We start from the raw sequence: 15,505 nt of genomic DNA, 5'->3' as shown, positions 1-15,505 counted from the left end.
CTACAAGTAGGGTAAAGCAGCTGAACAGTTTAGGAAAACTATCTTATTAATGGGATTTAAACTAACATGAGACACCAAAATAAAACCAGTTCTGCAGCACAGATGATATAACCACAAAGCCAACAGAAAGTTTCTCTCTCTCTTTTCTTAATGGCTACTAGAACAAAGATACTACATTAAAGTTGAGTAGTGGTCAAGTTATTTTTTAAAAGAGCACCAGGACCAGTCAATGGAGGAGTTTTTTTTTCAGCAAATGATGCTGGAAAAAAAGGGGATCCACATGCAAAAGAGTGAGATTGGGCCTCATCTCCCAACACCAACAAATATTAACTCAAAGTGGATCAAAGATCATATGAGTTAAACAGTAAAACACTTAAAGAAAATATAGGAGGAAATCTTCATGATACTGGATTTGGTAATGATTTCTTGGATATGACACCAAAACCACAGGTAAACAGAAGAAAAAAACCAGATTACATAAAAATTAAAAAGCTTTGGGCACCACAGGACATATCAACAAATGTCAAAAGCAACTGATAGAATGGGAGAAAATATATGCAAATCATATGGCTGACAGGTGATTAATATCCAGAATATATAAAGAACACTTACAACTTGACAACAACCTGAATTAAAAATAGGCAAAGGACATAAACAGAAATTTCCCCAAAGAAGATATGCAAATGGCCAAAAAATTTAAGAAAAATGCTCAACATCAGTAATTATTAGGGAAATACAAATCAAAACCACAACAAAGTATCACTCCATACCAATCAGAATGGCTATTATCAGAGAAACAGAAAGTAAGCATTAGTGAGGATGTGGAGAAACTGGAATGCTTATGCACTGCTGAGGGAATGTAAAATGGTACAGCTGCCACCGAATACAGTGTAGCAGCTCCTCATAAAAAATTAAAAATAGAATTACCAAATAATCCAATAATTCCATTTCTGGATATTTAGCCAAAGCAATTGAAAGTAGGATCTTTTTTTAAAAAAAAGATCTATTTATTTATTTATGATAGACAGAGAGAGAGAGAGAGAGAGAGAGTGGCAGAGACACAGGAGGAGGGAGAAGCAGGCTCCATACAGGGAGCCCGACGTGGGACTCGATCCCAGGACTCCAGAATCGCGCCCTGGGCCAAAGGCAGGTGCCAAACCACTGAGCCACCCAGGGATCCCCGAAAGTAGGATCTTAAAGAAATGTTTTTATATGCATGTTCATAGAGGTGTTATTCTTTAGAGCCAAAAAGTGGAAGCAACCAAAGTATCTATTAATAGATAAATGAATAAACAAAATGTGGTATATACAATGGAATATTATTTACCCTTAAAACAAGGAAATTCTGACATGCTACAACACAGATGACCTTGAAGACATTATGCTAAGAGAAATATGTCCATCACAAAAGAGCAAATGCTGTATAGTACCATTTATGTGAGAGACCCAAAACAGCAAACTCACAGAGACGCAAAGTGGAAAGATGGCTGCCAAGGGCCAGAAGGGGATAAGGAGTTACTGTTTAATAGGTATGAAGTTTCAGTCTAGAAAGATGAAAAATGTTCTAAAAATGAATTATGGTGACGGTTGTACAACAATGTGAATATACTTTAATGCTATAATCTGTTCACTTAAAAATGGTTAAAATGGTAACTTTTATTAAGTGTGTTTTACCAGAATTAAAAAAAAAGTTACTTGTTCTCATACCCCAAAAGCGGAACATTTTTCAATGTGTTGCTCACAAACTGAACCAGCCTTCCTAGACATCTTAGAAACATGAGCCATGAGGATCTGTGATGTTAGGAAATCTGATTCAAATTCCTTAATCTGACAGCCTGGGAATAAGGAGAGCATACCTTTACCCCAAAAGCACTAATATCTTTTTTCTTTCTTTCATTTCTATTCCTCAGTCTTGTGGTATATAAAAACAAGTTATTTAATGACAGAATATTGCAATGACTGTTTCAATTAAGGTAACAGGAAAATACTACAAAGTGTTCAAACACACTAAAAATTTAATATAACAGAATTAATTAACAAACAACTGGAACACAGCTCTCAGACCAAGGAACAAAATCTAGCCATCCTCCTATGAGGAGCTAAACAAACTACTATAACTCACTTTTTATTTAGTTTCCTACTTACTTTACATTTTACTACCCACTATTTATGTCTGAAATTGTTCAGGAATGAAAAAAAATTCTCTGAGGAAATTTTACTGTCTTATATTTCAGGTACTTATATGTACATAAATCAAGCCGTATAACTCAATCTAAACTTTGTGAAATCCTTAAAATGTTCTAAACGACCAAAAAGGTGAAAATTCAAAAGGGCAAATTAAGGGAACCTTTATAAAATAAATTATGTTACTTATCAATTATGGGATTAAAAATTAGTGATCAGGGGATCCCTGGGTGGCGCAGCGGTTTGGCGCCTGCCTTTGGCCCAGGGCGCGATCCTGGAGGCCCGGGATCGAATCCCACGTCAGGCTCCCGGTGCATGGAGCCTGCTTCTCCCTCTGCCTGTGTCTCTGCCTCTCTCTCTCTCTGTGTGACTATCATAAATAAAATTTTAAAAAAAATTAAAAAAAAAAAATAAAATAAAAAATAAAAATTAGTGATCAAAAGACTCAAATCTGTTACCTTTCCTGGCCTACTACGTAAGACAGACCATCAATTTTCCCATTTATGAAGATTTTTTCTGATGAGCTACACTACACAGCAAGATTCTTATCATTTAACATATATACAAGATAATTATACCTGAGCAAAAAGATAAGCCATGACAAAGTCGTCAAGAAGAGGAGCTTCAGCACCTCGAGATATTCCGTGCCGATAGGTTCTGTTGCTGCCGTTACAATACCAGTAAGGGAAGTAAAATCTATGAGACAAAACATTCAGTCAGCCTCCAAATAGTTCAAATATAAACATACTGTGTACATACAACCACTTCCAGCATACTGAAAGGAGTCATCCCATAATCAGAAAACACAGCTAATGACAGTGTTAAATAGGAGTTGGGGACAGAAGAAAATCTGGGTAAGACCATGATAAAAATATAGACAGAATTCAAGAAACCTAAGTGTAAAATCAATATGCTGCCTGCTTCTATGGGCAGAATGCAGAAATAATACTAGGAAACAAAAATAGAAAAATAAAATATTAACAAGTTTTTAAAATATTAATTCAGTAATATCAGTAGGGGAATTTGAAAATACTAATTTGGTGTGAAAACAAATAATTGTTGCTTCTTTTAAGAAATGGAGGTTACCACAATGAAATATCACTTCATACCAAACAATGGCTTGTATCAAAAAGTCAAGAAATAACAAGAGCTGGCAAAGATGTGGAGAAAAGAGACCCCTCCATGTGCTACTGGGAGGATTGTAAATTGACACAGCCACAATGAAAAACAGTATGGAGGTTCTCAAAACACTAAAAATAGAATTACTATACAACCCAAAATTCTACTACTGGGTATTTATCTGAAGAAAATGAAAACACCAATTTGAAATGATACAGGCACTCCCAGGCTTACTGAAGCATAATTTACAAGAGCGGAGAAAAGGAAGCAGCCTAGGTATCCATCAACAGATGAACAGATAAAGAAGGTGTGGTGTATAAATACAATGGAGTATTACTCAGCTATAAAAAATAAAATGTTGCCATTCACAACAACAAGGGTAGACCTAAAGGGTATTATGCTCACTGAAATAAGTCAAAGAAAGACTAATAATCATATTTCACTTAAATACAGAATATAAAAAGCAAAAAAAATCAACAAAAAAATTAAAAAGGAAGAGACTAATAAAAACAATAAAAATCTGGTAGTTATTGTGGAGAGGGAGAAAAGGTGAAACGGGTGAAGGGGATTAAGAGGTATAAATTTCCAGTTATAAAATAGGTAAGTCACAGGATTGAAAAGTACGATGTCAGAAATATAGTCAATAATATTTTAATAACTTTGTATGGTGACAGATAGCAACTACGCTTACCACGGTGAGCATTTTTTAATGGCTATAATTGTCAAATCACTGTGTTGTCTACCTACAGCTAATATATCAACAATATGAATGAATGAATGAATGAATGAATGAATGAATGAACAGGTTAAAAACTTGTCCTTCAAAGAAACAAAAAATATTATACCTTTATTTATCTTTATTGAGATATAATTCACCCATACCCTCAAGTTCACCCATTTATATACAATTCAATGTTTTTTAGTGTATTTATAGCCCTGTACACACATCCCCACAATCTAATTTTATAACACTTTCATTCCCACTAAAAAAAACTCCACACCTATTAGTCACACCTAAATCACCCCACCTACTCCCTAGTCCTAAATTATCACTAGTCTATTTCTATAAATTTGCTTGTTCTGAACATTTTATATAAATGGAATCAGGGCAGCCCGGGGGGCTCAGCAGTTCAGCACCTTCTTCAGCCCAGGGCATGATCCTGAAGACCTGGGATCGAGTCCCACGTCAGGCTACCTGCATGGAGTCTGCTTCTCCCTCTACCTGTGTCTCTGCCTCTCCTTCTCTCTGTGTCATGAATAAATAAAATCTTTAAAAGAAAAAAATGGAATCATGTAACATGTGGTCTTTTCCACCTTCTTTCACTGCTTAGTCCTTATTTTTAAGGACTATCCACATTTATAGCAAGTATTAGCACCTCATTCCTTTTTATTGGCCAGTTAATATTCCCTTGTATGGAATAAACCACATTTTGCTTCTTCATCACTTGATGGGCATTTGGGTTGTTTCCATCTTTTTGCTATTGTAGATAATGCTGCTAAGAACATTGTGTAAAAGGGGGTGTGTATGTGTATGTTTTCATTTCCCTTGCATATACACTTAGGAGTGAAATTGCTGGATCATATATTAATACTATGTTTACCTTTTTGAGGAACACCCAAAGTGTTTTAAAAAGTGGCAAAATAAATAAGATGGAAATAAGAAAGAAAGAAAAAGAAAGAAAGAAAGAAAGAAAGAAAGAAAGAAAGAAAGAAAGAAAGAAAGAAAGAAAGCTGTACTAGTTTACATCTCTAACAGCAACATATGAGCATCTCAATAGTTCATATCCTTGCCAACACAAGCGGAGAGTTCAGCTAAGTTAGTCTTTGGTATTGTCGCCTTGGCATCTATTTTGTGTAGCCAAGTGGCCTGCAGTGACCCCTAACTGACACTAGCCCCCTCAGGCAAGTACATACCCTACATAACAACAACAGCCCATTGAGTCACAAGCAAATGTAAGTTTTTTTTATTATTTTTTTAGGATTTTATTTATTCATGAGAGACACAAGAGACAGAGAGGCAGAGACACAGTCAAGAGGCAGAAGCAGGCTCACAGCAGGGAGCCAGATGTGGGATTCCATCCCAGGACCCTGGGATCATGACCTGAACCAAATGCAGATGCTCTACCACTGAGCCACCCAGGAGCCCCACAAATGTAAGTTTCTGATACAACTTCCCCAATACCATTGTGATCAAGTCTCCTCTGTCTCAGAGCTGAAGAAGCAGCCCCTCAATAAGACTCCCAGGTGGCTTATCAAAGACCAGCTCTGTTGGCTTGAACTGAATCTGGAACCCCAAACACTCTACCCACAAACCCTAATAAAGGCATGTGCCTTGGGTCTTGTGTCTCTCTCTACTCTGCCTTGATCTCCCCATATGGCTTGTGGAGGCTTGCAGGGTACTTCCTCTAGGATCCATGAGTAATAACTTTTCTACTTTGGTTTCTCTAGTGCTCTGTCACCGAAGCATGGCTCACTATATAGCACCTTGTGCTCTACTTAGTAAGTGGTAATTTGCCAAATTCATAAAAACTTGGTATTGTCCATCTTTTATACCTTTGACATCTAATGGGTGAATTGGTGTCCTGTTGTTTCTAATTTACATTCCTCTAAAGAATGAAAATGTTGAGCATCTTTCCATGTGCTTACTGGCTATTTGTATGTCTTATTTAGAAAAATGCTATTTGAATCCTTTGCCCATACTTTCATTGGGTAATCTTTCATTATACTATTAAACAATAGCTCTTCATGTATTCGAGATATAAAACCTTTATCGGGGATGCCCGGGTGGCTCAGCGGTTGAGCACCTGCCTTCCACCCAGGCTGTGATCCTGGAGACCCGGGATTGAGTCCCACATGAGGCTCCCTTCATGGAGCTTGCTTCTCCCACTGCCTGTGTCTCTGCCTCTCTCTGTGTCTCTCATGAATAAATAAAATCTTTAAAAAAAATAAAATAAAAAATAAAACCTTTATCAAATAGGATTACATGAGATGCCTGGGTGGCTTGGTGGTTGAGCGCCTGCCTTCAGCCCAGGACGTGATCCTGGAGTCCCAGGATCGAGTCCCACATCAGGCTCCCTGCATGGAGCCTGCTTCTCTCTCTCCCTATGTCTCTGCTTCTCTGTCTCTCATAAATAAATAAATAAAATCCTTAAAAAAATAGGATTACAAACATTTTCTTCTATTCTGTGGGCTGTCTTTTCACATTCTCAACACCATTCTTTGATGCACAAACATATATTTTGATGAATCCAAATTAATCTATTTTTCTTGTGTCACCTGAGCTTTTGGTACCATACTGAAGAAGCCACTGCCTACTCCTAAGTGTACAAAGATGTACTCCTGTATTGTCTTCTAAGAGTTTTACAGTTCAAGGATACAGTCAACAAAACTAAAAGACAACCTACAGAGTGGGAGAAGATATCTGCAAATGACATATCAGATAAAGGGCTAGTTTCCAAGATCTATAAAGAACTTATTAAGCTCAACACCAAAGAAACAATCCAATCATGAAATGGGCAAAAGACATGAAGAGAAATCTCACAGAGGAAGACATAGACATGGCCAACATGCACATGAGAAAATGCTCTGCATCACTTGCCATCAGGGAAATACAAATCAAAACCACAATGAGATACCACCTCACACCAGTGAGAATGGGGAAAATTAACAAGACAGGAAACAACAAATGTTGGAGAGGATGCGGAGAAAGGGGAACCCTCTTACACTGTTGGTGGGAATGTGAACTGGTGCAGACACTCTGGAAAACTGTGTGGAGGTTCCTCAAAGAGTTAAAAATAGACCTGCCCTATGACCCAGCAATTGCACTGTTGGGTAGATTTACCCCAAAGATTCAGATGCAATGAAACGCCAGGACACCTGCACCCTGATGTTTCTAGCAGCAATGTCCACAATAGTCAAACTGTGGAAGGAGCTTCGGTGTCCATCGAAAGATGAATGGATAAAGAAGATGTGGTTTATGTATACAATGGAATATTACTCAGCCATTAGAAACGACAAATACCCACCATTTGCTTCAATGTGCATGGAACTGGAAGGTATTATGCTGAGTGAAGTAAGTCAATCGGAGAAGGACAAACAGTGTATGTTCTCATTCATTTGGGGGAATATAAATAATAGTGAAAGGGAATATAAGGGAAGGGAGAAGAAATGTGTGGGAAATATCAGAAAGGGAGACAGAACATGGAAGACTCCTAACTCTGGGAAACGAACTAGGGGTGATGGAAGGGGAGGAGGGCGGGGGGTGGGGGTGAATGGGTGACGGGCACTGAGGGGGGCACTTGACGGGATGAGCACTGGGTGTTACTCTATATTTTGGTAAATTGAACACCAATAAAAAATAATTATTAAAAAATAAAATAAAATAAAATAAAAAGTTTGAAAAAAAAAAGTTTTACAGTTCCAGCTCTTATATTTAGATCTATGATTCATTTTAAGTAAATGTTTTATATATAGTGTGAGTTAGTGATCTAACTTCATGACCATACTGTGGATATTCAGTTGTCCCAGCAGCATTTGTTGAAAAAAACACTCCTCCCCATGAACTGTCTTAACACTCCTGTCAAATATCAATCACCATAATATCAGGGATTATTTTTGTACTCTTAGTTCTATTCTAGTAACCTATGTACCTGTCTGTAAGCCAGTACCACACTGCCTTAATTACTATAGCTGTGGAGTAAGTTTTGAAATTAGGAAGTATAAATCTTCCAAACTTTTTTTTTTTTTTTTAAGATTTATTTACGGGAAGCCCCGGTGGCACAGCGGTTTAGTGCCGCCCTCAGCCCAGGGCCTGATCCTGGAGACCCAGGATCGAGTCCCACGTCGGGCTCTCTGCGTGGAGTCTGCTTCTCCCTCTGCCTGTGTCTCTGCCTCTCTCTCTCTCTCTCTCTCTCTGTGTCTGTCGTGAATAAATAAAATCTTAAAAAAAAAAATAAAGATTTATTTACTTATTTGTGATAAACAGAGGGGGGGTGGTGGGCAGAGACACAGGAGGAGGGAGAAGGCGGCTCCATCCCGGGAACCTGATGCAGTACTCGATCCCGGGACTCCTGGATCACGCCCTGGGCCTAAGGCAGACGCCAGACCTCTGAGCCACCCAGGAATTCCCCCAAACTTCTTCTTTTTCAAGACTGTTTTGACTATTTCAAGTCCCTCTGATTTTTAAACAGATTTTACCACTAACTTGTAAATTTCTGCAGTAAAGACCATTAGGATATCAAGAGAGACTGTACTGAACACAGATCAACGTGAGAAGTATTTCCATTAAACAATATTAAGTCTTCTGATCCATAAACATGAGTTATCTTTCCATTAGGTAAGTGGTTCTTTAAATTCTTTCAATGATATCTTACATTTCTCAAAAGCAAAGGTTCTGCACTTTTTTGAGGCTCATTTCTAAGTACTTCTTTAAATGCTATTGTTAATGGAATTGTTTTCTTAATTTCACATTTGCATTATATACTGCTAGTGTACTGATCTTCTGTCCTGCAACTGACTGAGCTCATTTATTTAATTATAGTAGTTTATTTATTCCTTAGAATTTTTTTAAAGATTTATTTGAGAGAGAGAGAAAGAGAACAAATGTTCCTGATCCCTGGGAGAAAACAGTCTTTCACCATCATGGATAATGTTAGCTTTGGGTTTTTTTTTTTGTTTTGTTTTGTTTTGTTTTTTTTGTAGAAGTACCTTAAGAAACTGAGGAAGTTCCTTTCCATTTTGATTGTTTTGAGTATTTTTATCATAATAGGGTGTTGGATTGTGTCGAATTTTTTTTTTCTATGTCTACTGAGATGATCATGTTTTGGCCCTTTATTTAACTGATATGGTGCCTTATAGTGATTGATTTGGGGATGTTAAAGCAACTTTGTATTTCTTAGAACAAATCCTACCTGGTCATGGTATTTAATCTTTTTTACATGTTGCTGGATTTGGTTTGCTAGTATTTTGAAGACTTTTATACCTGTTTCCATAAGGGATACTGACCTGACCTATACTTTTCATTTCTTCTGGATGTCTGCCTGGATTTGGTATTAGGGTAACACTGAACTCACAGAATGAGTTAGGAAGTGTTCATTTTTTGTCAATAATTGTTACCAATTTTTCTTTAAAAGTTTGATAGAATTTACCACTGAAGCCACTTGGGCCTAGGCTTTTCTTTGTGGGGAAATTTTTTTTTTATTAATTCAATGTCTACACTTATGGGAGGTCCTACAGACTTTGTTTCTTCTTTTAGCAGTTCCCATACCTTGGTGTTTTTAGGCATTTGTTCACTTCATGTTGGTTAGGTAATTCTGTTATCACTCAGTTGTTCCCTATTAATCTTTATTTCTGTAATGTCCCAGTGATTAATGTTCTCTCTTCCTGATTTTAGTAATTTAAGCTTCTTTTTATCTTGATCAATTTAGCTAAAGACTTATCAATAGTGTCTATCTTTTCAAAGAACCAACTTTTCATTCCCTGATTTTCTGTTATTTTCCTTTCTCTTTTTCATGTATTTCTACTCTGATCTTTATTATTTCCTTCCTTTGCCTGGCTCTGAGTTTTACTTACTTTTCTTCTACTTTGTTAAGGTAGAATACTCTTGATTTGAGAGCTTTTTCCTTTTTAATATAGGTGTGCATAGCTATGAATTCTCATCTAATTACTGTTTAAACTGCATACTATAAGTTGATAAGTTCATTTCTGGTCGTATCAAAGTATTTTCTATTTTCCCTTGTGATTTTTTCTTTGACCAAGTGGTTATTTAAAATTGTGTTAACTATCACATATTAGTGAATTTCCTAGTTTTCCTTCTGTTAATGATTTCTAATGATTGGAACATACTCTGTATGATTCCAATCTTTTGAAATTTATTGAGACTCATTTGGTAGACTAACGTGTGGTCTATCTTGGAGAATGTGCCATGTGCACTTGAGAAGAATGTGATTGTTGTTGCTGAGTGGAGTACTCTATATAAGCATGTATAGCCGGTTTATAGTGTTGTTTAAGACTTTCTTTATCTTGCTGAATTTAGTCTAGTTGTCCTATCCATTACTGAAAGTCATGTATTGAAGTCTCTAACTACTATTGTGGAATTGTCTCTTTTCCCTTTCAATTCTGTCAGTTGTTGGCTTAACGAATTTTGGAGCTCTGTCATCAAATTTAATTTATAACAATTATTATGTTTTCCAGATTCATTAACTCTTTTATCATTATAAAATGTCCCTTCTTTGTTTCTAGTAATAATTATATCTTTCCCATCAATCTTGTCTGATATTAATATAGTTGCTGCAGCTCCCCTGTGGTTACTGAGGGTGTTATATCTTTTTCAATCCTTGACTTTCAGCTTACCTTGTATCTTTTAACTTAAAGTGTGCCACTTAGAGACAACATGTAGCTTATGTTGTCTCTATTCCTCTAATCTATTAGATTAATCTATTCCTCTAATCTCTGACACTATATCAGTATTTAGTCCATTTACCATTAAGACATTACTGTTAAGGTAATACTTAGGTCCATCATTTTGCTATTTGTTTTCTGTATGGCTTCTGTCTTTTTTTGTTCATCCACTTCTCCACTACTAAGATCTTTTTTATTAAATAGATACTTTCTAGTGTATAATATTAAGTTTCATATTGTTTCTTTCACTTGTATTTTTGAGTTATTTTCTTAGGAGTTTCCCAGAGGACAATTGACATTTCAACTTAAAAAATATCAGTAATATCAACTTAATTTCAGTAATACACAAAACTTTCATTTCCTTTGTTCTATTAGTGTCATACAAACAATATCTTCATAGATCATAAGCCCTTCCACACTGTTTTGTAATTACTGCTCTTTTATGTGGTTTTGATATAACCCCTACAAATGTAATAAAGTGAAGAATACTCTCTAAACAACAGGCACGTGGTATTTTTTTTAATTATATAAAATCTTCTTTTGAATGGTTTCTGATTAGACTTTCCTTGGAACTTTTGATTATATGTAGCTATGAACCTACATGTCCTTGATTTGAGAATAGGAGAAATTCATGAATTTGAGAAGACAAACAATTTTTAACTCGTGAGAAGAGGTCAGCAAACTGCCTCAGAGCCCCATTCTGGTCCATTCTAAGTTTTTATAAATAAAGTTTTACTGGAATACAGTCATGCCCATTCATTTGCTTATTATTTATGGTGGCTTTCACACTATAATAATAGAGATGAATAGTTAAAACAGAGATAATATAGCCTAAAATATTTACTACCGGCCTTTTACAGCAAAGCACTATTACTGTAAACACTCTGCTGAATGCTTATTATTGATGCCAATAAATGTGTTTACATTTTCTAAGTTAATAATCATACCATCTCAAATAATGACTTTGTTTCTTTGTATTCAATTATTAAATGTTTATTTTTCTTGTCTTACTGTATTCAGAAATACAGTAGGATTTACTCCACTAAAATCCTAAATGGAAGCAGTGGTGGTTGTTATCTTCGTTTTCTATCTCTTTTTATTTTACAGAGATTGCTGCTAACATCTTACCATTTGAGAATATTATTTACTACCTGCTTTTGGTAACTACCCTTTATGATATAAGGATGTTTCTCCTGAGTCTTAGTTTTTTAAGGATTCCTTTTCTTTCCTTTTTAAGATCATGAATGAGTCCATGTGTTTATTTTTTACTATGCAACACTGACTGCATGGAATGAAACTATTTCATAAGAGCCACAGATCAAACTTATTTCTTTATTTAATCTTTTTGAATGGAAGAGTTACACTGGATTTCTCTAAATTGGTATTACATATTTCCATAAATTGTGAAATTAACTAATAATTTGAGGCTGTGAATAAATACTGACAAAATCATTTCTTTTACTTTAACTCTAAAAAAATGATTAAAAAGAGATGTGATGAGCACTGGGTATTATATGCAACTGATGAATTACTGAAAACTACATCTGAAACTAAAAAAAAAGAGAGATGTTAGATTACATTTTATTGCACAAAACACTGAATTTCCTGGGAAACTAAAAATATTCCAAACATTTAGGATTTTGTCAGTCTGTAGAGGCCATTCTCATCATTTTTAAATTTAATTATAATCATAAAGTGGTTAAGTAGCATCCCACCAGAAAAGCTAGTATCCTAGTGAAAAAACATGTAAAAAACACTTCCTCTGGTGGACACAATGTCTTAAATGAAGTTTGGTTTCTATTATTAAGTACCTTGCAACTTAAAAATATGTTTGAGATAATTTCTCTCACTTTGCTTTTTCACCACTAAGAGTCACTTTATTGGAGAAAGTACCTTATTCTGTAGAGTACATTGTGCTTGGTTGATTCATCAATATGGAAGACATGGTTGGGTGGATACCAGATCCTTTCTGTTTCACTCATTAAAGCAAACATACTATGATACACAGGTGTGATTCCTAAGAAAGAAGTAGAAAAAAAATGATTACAGATAGTAACAAGTACATTTATTTAACATCCATAATTTGTAATGTTGAAATAACAACTCTAAATCAGCACAAATGCAATAGCAGTTGACATCTTTTGGTTCAACGTGTCTTCCTACTGAATTTTTAATTAAATCTTTTTTCCCTGTATTTTAAAATATGATTGCTGGAACTCTTTTAAGCAGATTTTTTTTAAATGCAACTTTTTGGGGACCCTGGGGTGGCTCAGTGGGTTAAGCATCTGCCTTTGGCTGAGGTTGTGATCCCAGGGTCCTAGGATCAAATCCCAAATATCAGGTTCCCAGGAGGGAGCCTGCTTCTCCCTCCACCTATCTCTGCCTCTGTCTCTGTGTTTCTCATGAATAAATAAATGTGAAAATGGCAAAAATGGACAAAAGTTATTCACAACAGACCAATAAATGAATAATAATAAATATGTGAAGGAATGGTAATAGCTAGTATTGAAGAAAATGCAAATTAAAATTATGTGATATCACTTTATACTATTCAGCCAACAAAAATAAGAGGGACAACATCTAGGGCTGATTAAATGGTAGTGAAAAGGAACTATTACATAATTGCTAGAAACGTCAACCTTTTAACCCAGTAATGTACTCCTAAAAGTAGAGTATAGTAGTAAGAAAATGCATAGTATATTAGTAAGAAAATGTAGAAATATGAAAAAATTATGCTAGTACAATCCATGGAGTGGAATATTAGGAAACTCAATAAAAACAATTAGTGCAAAAGTAGGTGGCTTGAATAGAATTTTCACAATGTATATTTTCATGATAAAGACAAGAAGCAGGCAGCCCAGGTGGCTCAGCAGTTGAGCAGTGCCTTCCGCCCAGGACGTGGTCCTGGAGGCCCAGGATAGAGTACTGTGTAGAGCTCCCTGCATGGAGCCTGCTTCTCCCTCTGCCTGTGTCTTTGCCTCTCTCTCTCTATGTGTCTCATGAATAAATAAATAAAATCTTAAAAAAAAAAGACAAGCATACAATATGATTCCATTTTATAAAATAATAACCTCAAAATCCTAATGACTGTGTGTATAGGAGGGAGGGGGACTATGTTTCCATCTATGTTTTTATGATCATGGAAAAAACCATAAAGGACAGACAAGAGATTACTGCCACAACTACTAGGATGGGACAAAAAGGGAAAAGGAAGATTAAGAGTAGAATAGAGAAAAACCTTTTCAAGAAAGAATTCATTAAATAAAAATGGTAAGTCCTCATGTCAAAAAAGAAAAAGAAAAAAAAGATACTATCAATACCAAAATCAGAGTCCATTATGTAAATCACCTTGAAACTATAGAGAATAATGGTTTGTCAATCTCTGAATTTTAAAATAACCTTGACAGGAAATAATGCCTGCCATTCAAATAACTTGAGAAATAGTTATTTTATCTGAGAATTATTTTATCTAGGCTATTTATGCACTTAAAAAATGCTTTAAACTTAAAAATCTGAATAACATCATCCAATCAAGTAGCATGGTAATCTCATGTCTCAGTGCCGTGCATGTAGTACTCCTTTTATCCATCTACCACCTCTCCTCTATCCACGAAATGCTTCACACAATCAGTGTTCTAGGTATATAAGAGGCAGAGTGGGAGATGAAAATGCCCAGGAAAGGGCCATAATAGATCTGATATGAGATAACCTGGGGAAGAGAAAATACTGGGAAAAGAATTTTAGCAAAAAAGTAGCATTTAGTTTAAATGTAACTATCCAAATGAAACTGTATATGGAACCATTATTCTTAGCATAAAAGGATAAGGATTTTTTTTTTAATTAGACAATGTCATGATTTTCAAACAACAGCATAATCATACAAAGCAGGAAAAGTGAATTTATACTGATGAATCATCACAATGTTTTTAAATGATGAATAATGATTTCTTCAAATTGGATTTCATACCTTAATTACAGGTATCAAAATAGGAAAATGAATGTACCTATAAAAATTGGTACAAAAAAGTCAGAAAAGAGGGATACACACCAAAAGAAAAATGGTTAAGTCAGCCCTGCAAACAAATAAAAGAAAGTGCTTATATAGTCATGTTTAGTCACAATGATATCTTATTCCAAAATGGCCATTAGATATTAATACTTATTTTTCTTAGTTCATATTAATTGGGTTGTCTTAGAAAGGATGAAAAAGCAATGACATTGTATTTGAGATATATATTACATTGAAAAAATAGGACCAACAGAAACGTCAGTCATTTTTAAATCTTTCTTTCCCTACACACTAAATCCAAATTATTTTTACTTACATTTGTTAAAAGCATTTTAATTTGCTTCTTCTTTTCCAAGCCACTATCATAACTGTGATTCAGTTATGTATCATTCTAGAGCAAGAACAGTCATCATTTCACTAATATTAACAGTCCCTATTCTAAGCCCAATAAGAGTACAAGAAATACAAAAATAAAAATAGTGCCCAACTTTAGGGATCTCACAATTGTAGCAGATGACTCAGAGATGCCACTGGGGAATTACAATTCAAAAGGGTATGTGCAATGATAGTAAACCATAGGGAAAAAAGTAAAGACCATGAAAAAGAGATGAAAAAGATTCTTTGCTTGATCAAATTTTAGCAAGGCTCTTCTGAATCCTTCCCAAAAAGGCTCATACATGTTCTTCCTTGTAGATGCAAGTTTTAGCAAGAATCCTGCTAAGTCCATTTAGCATGAGTTCCCCATCTTTGACATCTAATCAAACTCCTCACCCTTGTTATCGACAACATCTGATC

General features: G+C 35.3%; 1 protein-coding gene across 3 annotated transcripts in view; it reads right to left on the bottom strand.

Annotated features, from left to right (window-relative positions):
- Nucleotides 1–15,505, bottom strand: part of JAK2 (Janus kinase 2) — a 232,680-nt gene that overhangs the window by 44,980 nt on the left and 172,195 nt on the right. For all 3 annotated transcript variants that reach the window (XM_055309969.1, XM_055309968.1, XM_055309967.1), the window contains exons 4-5: nt 12,595–12,718; nt 2,763–2,880 (exon numbers count right to left, since the gene is read on the bottom strand). In XM_055309969.1, coding sequence (XP_055165944.1) covers nt 2,763–2,880; nt 12,595–12,718 — 242 coding nt within the window. The remainder of the gene's footprint in view (nt 1–2,762; nt 2,881–12,594; nt 12,719–15,505) is intronic.

This window comes from Nyctereutes procyonoides, unplaced genomic scaffold, assembly GCF_905146905.1.
Source record: "Nyctereutes procyonoides isolate TBG_1078 unplaced genomic scaffold, NYPRO_anot_genome, whole genome shotgun sequence".
Lineage (NCBI taxonomy): Eukaryota > Metazoa > Chordata > Mammalia > Carnivora > Canidae > Nyctereutes > Nyctereutes procyonoides.
Note: the sequence above shows the minus strand (reverse complement) of the source record. Positions and strands in the feature narration are given on the sequence as shown.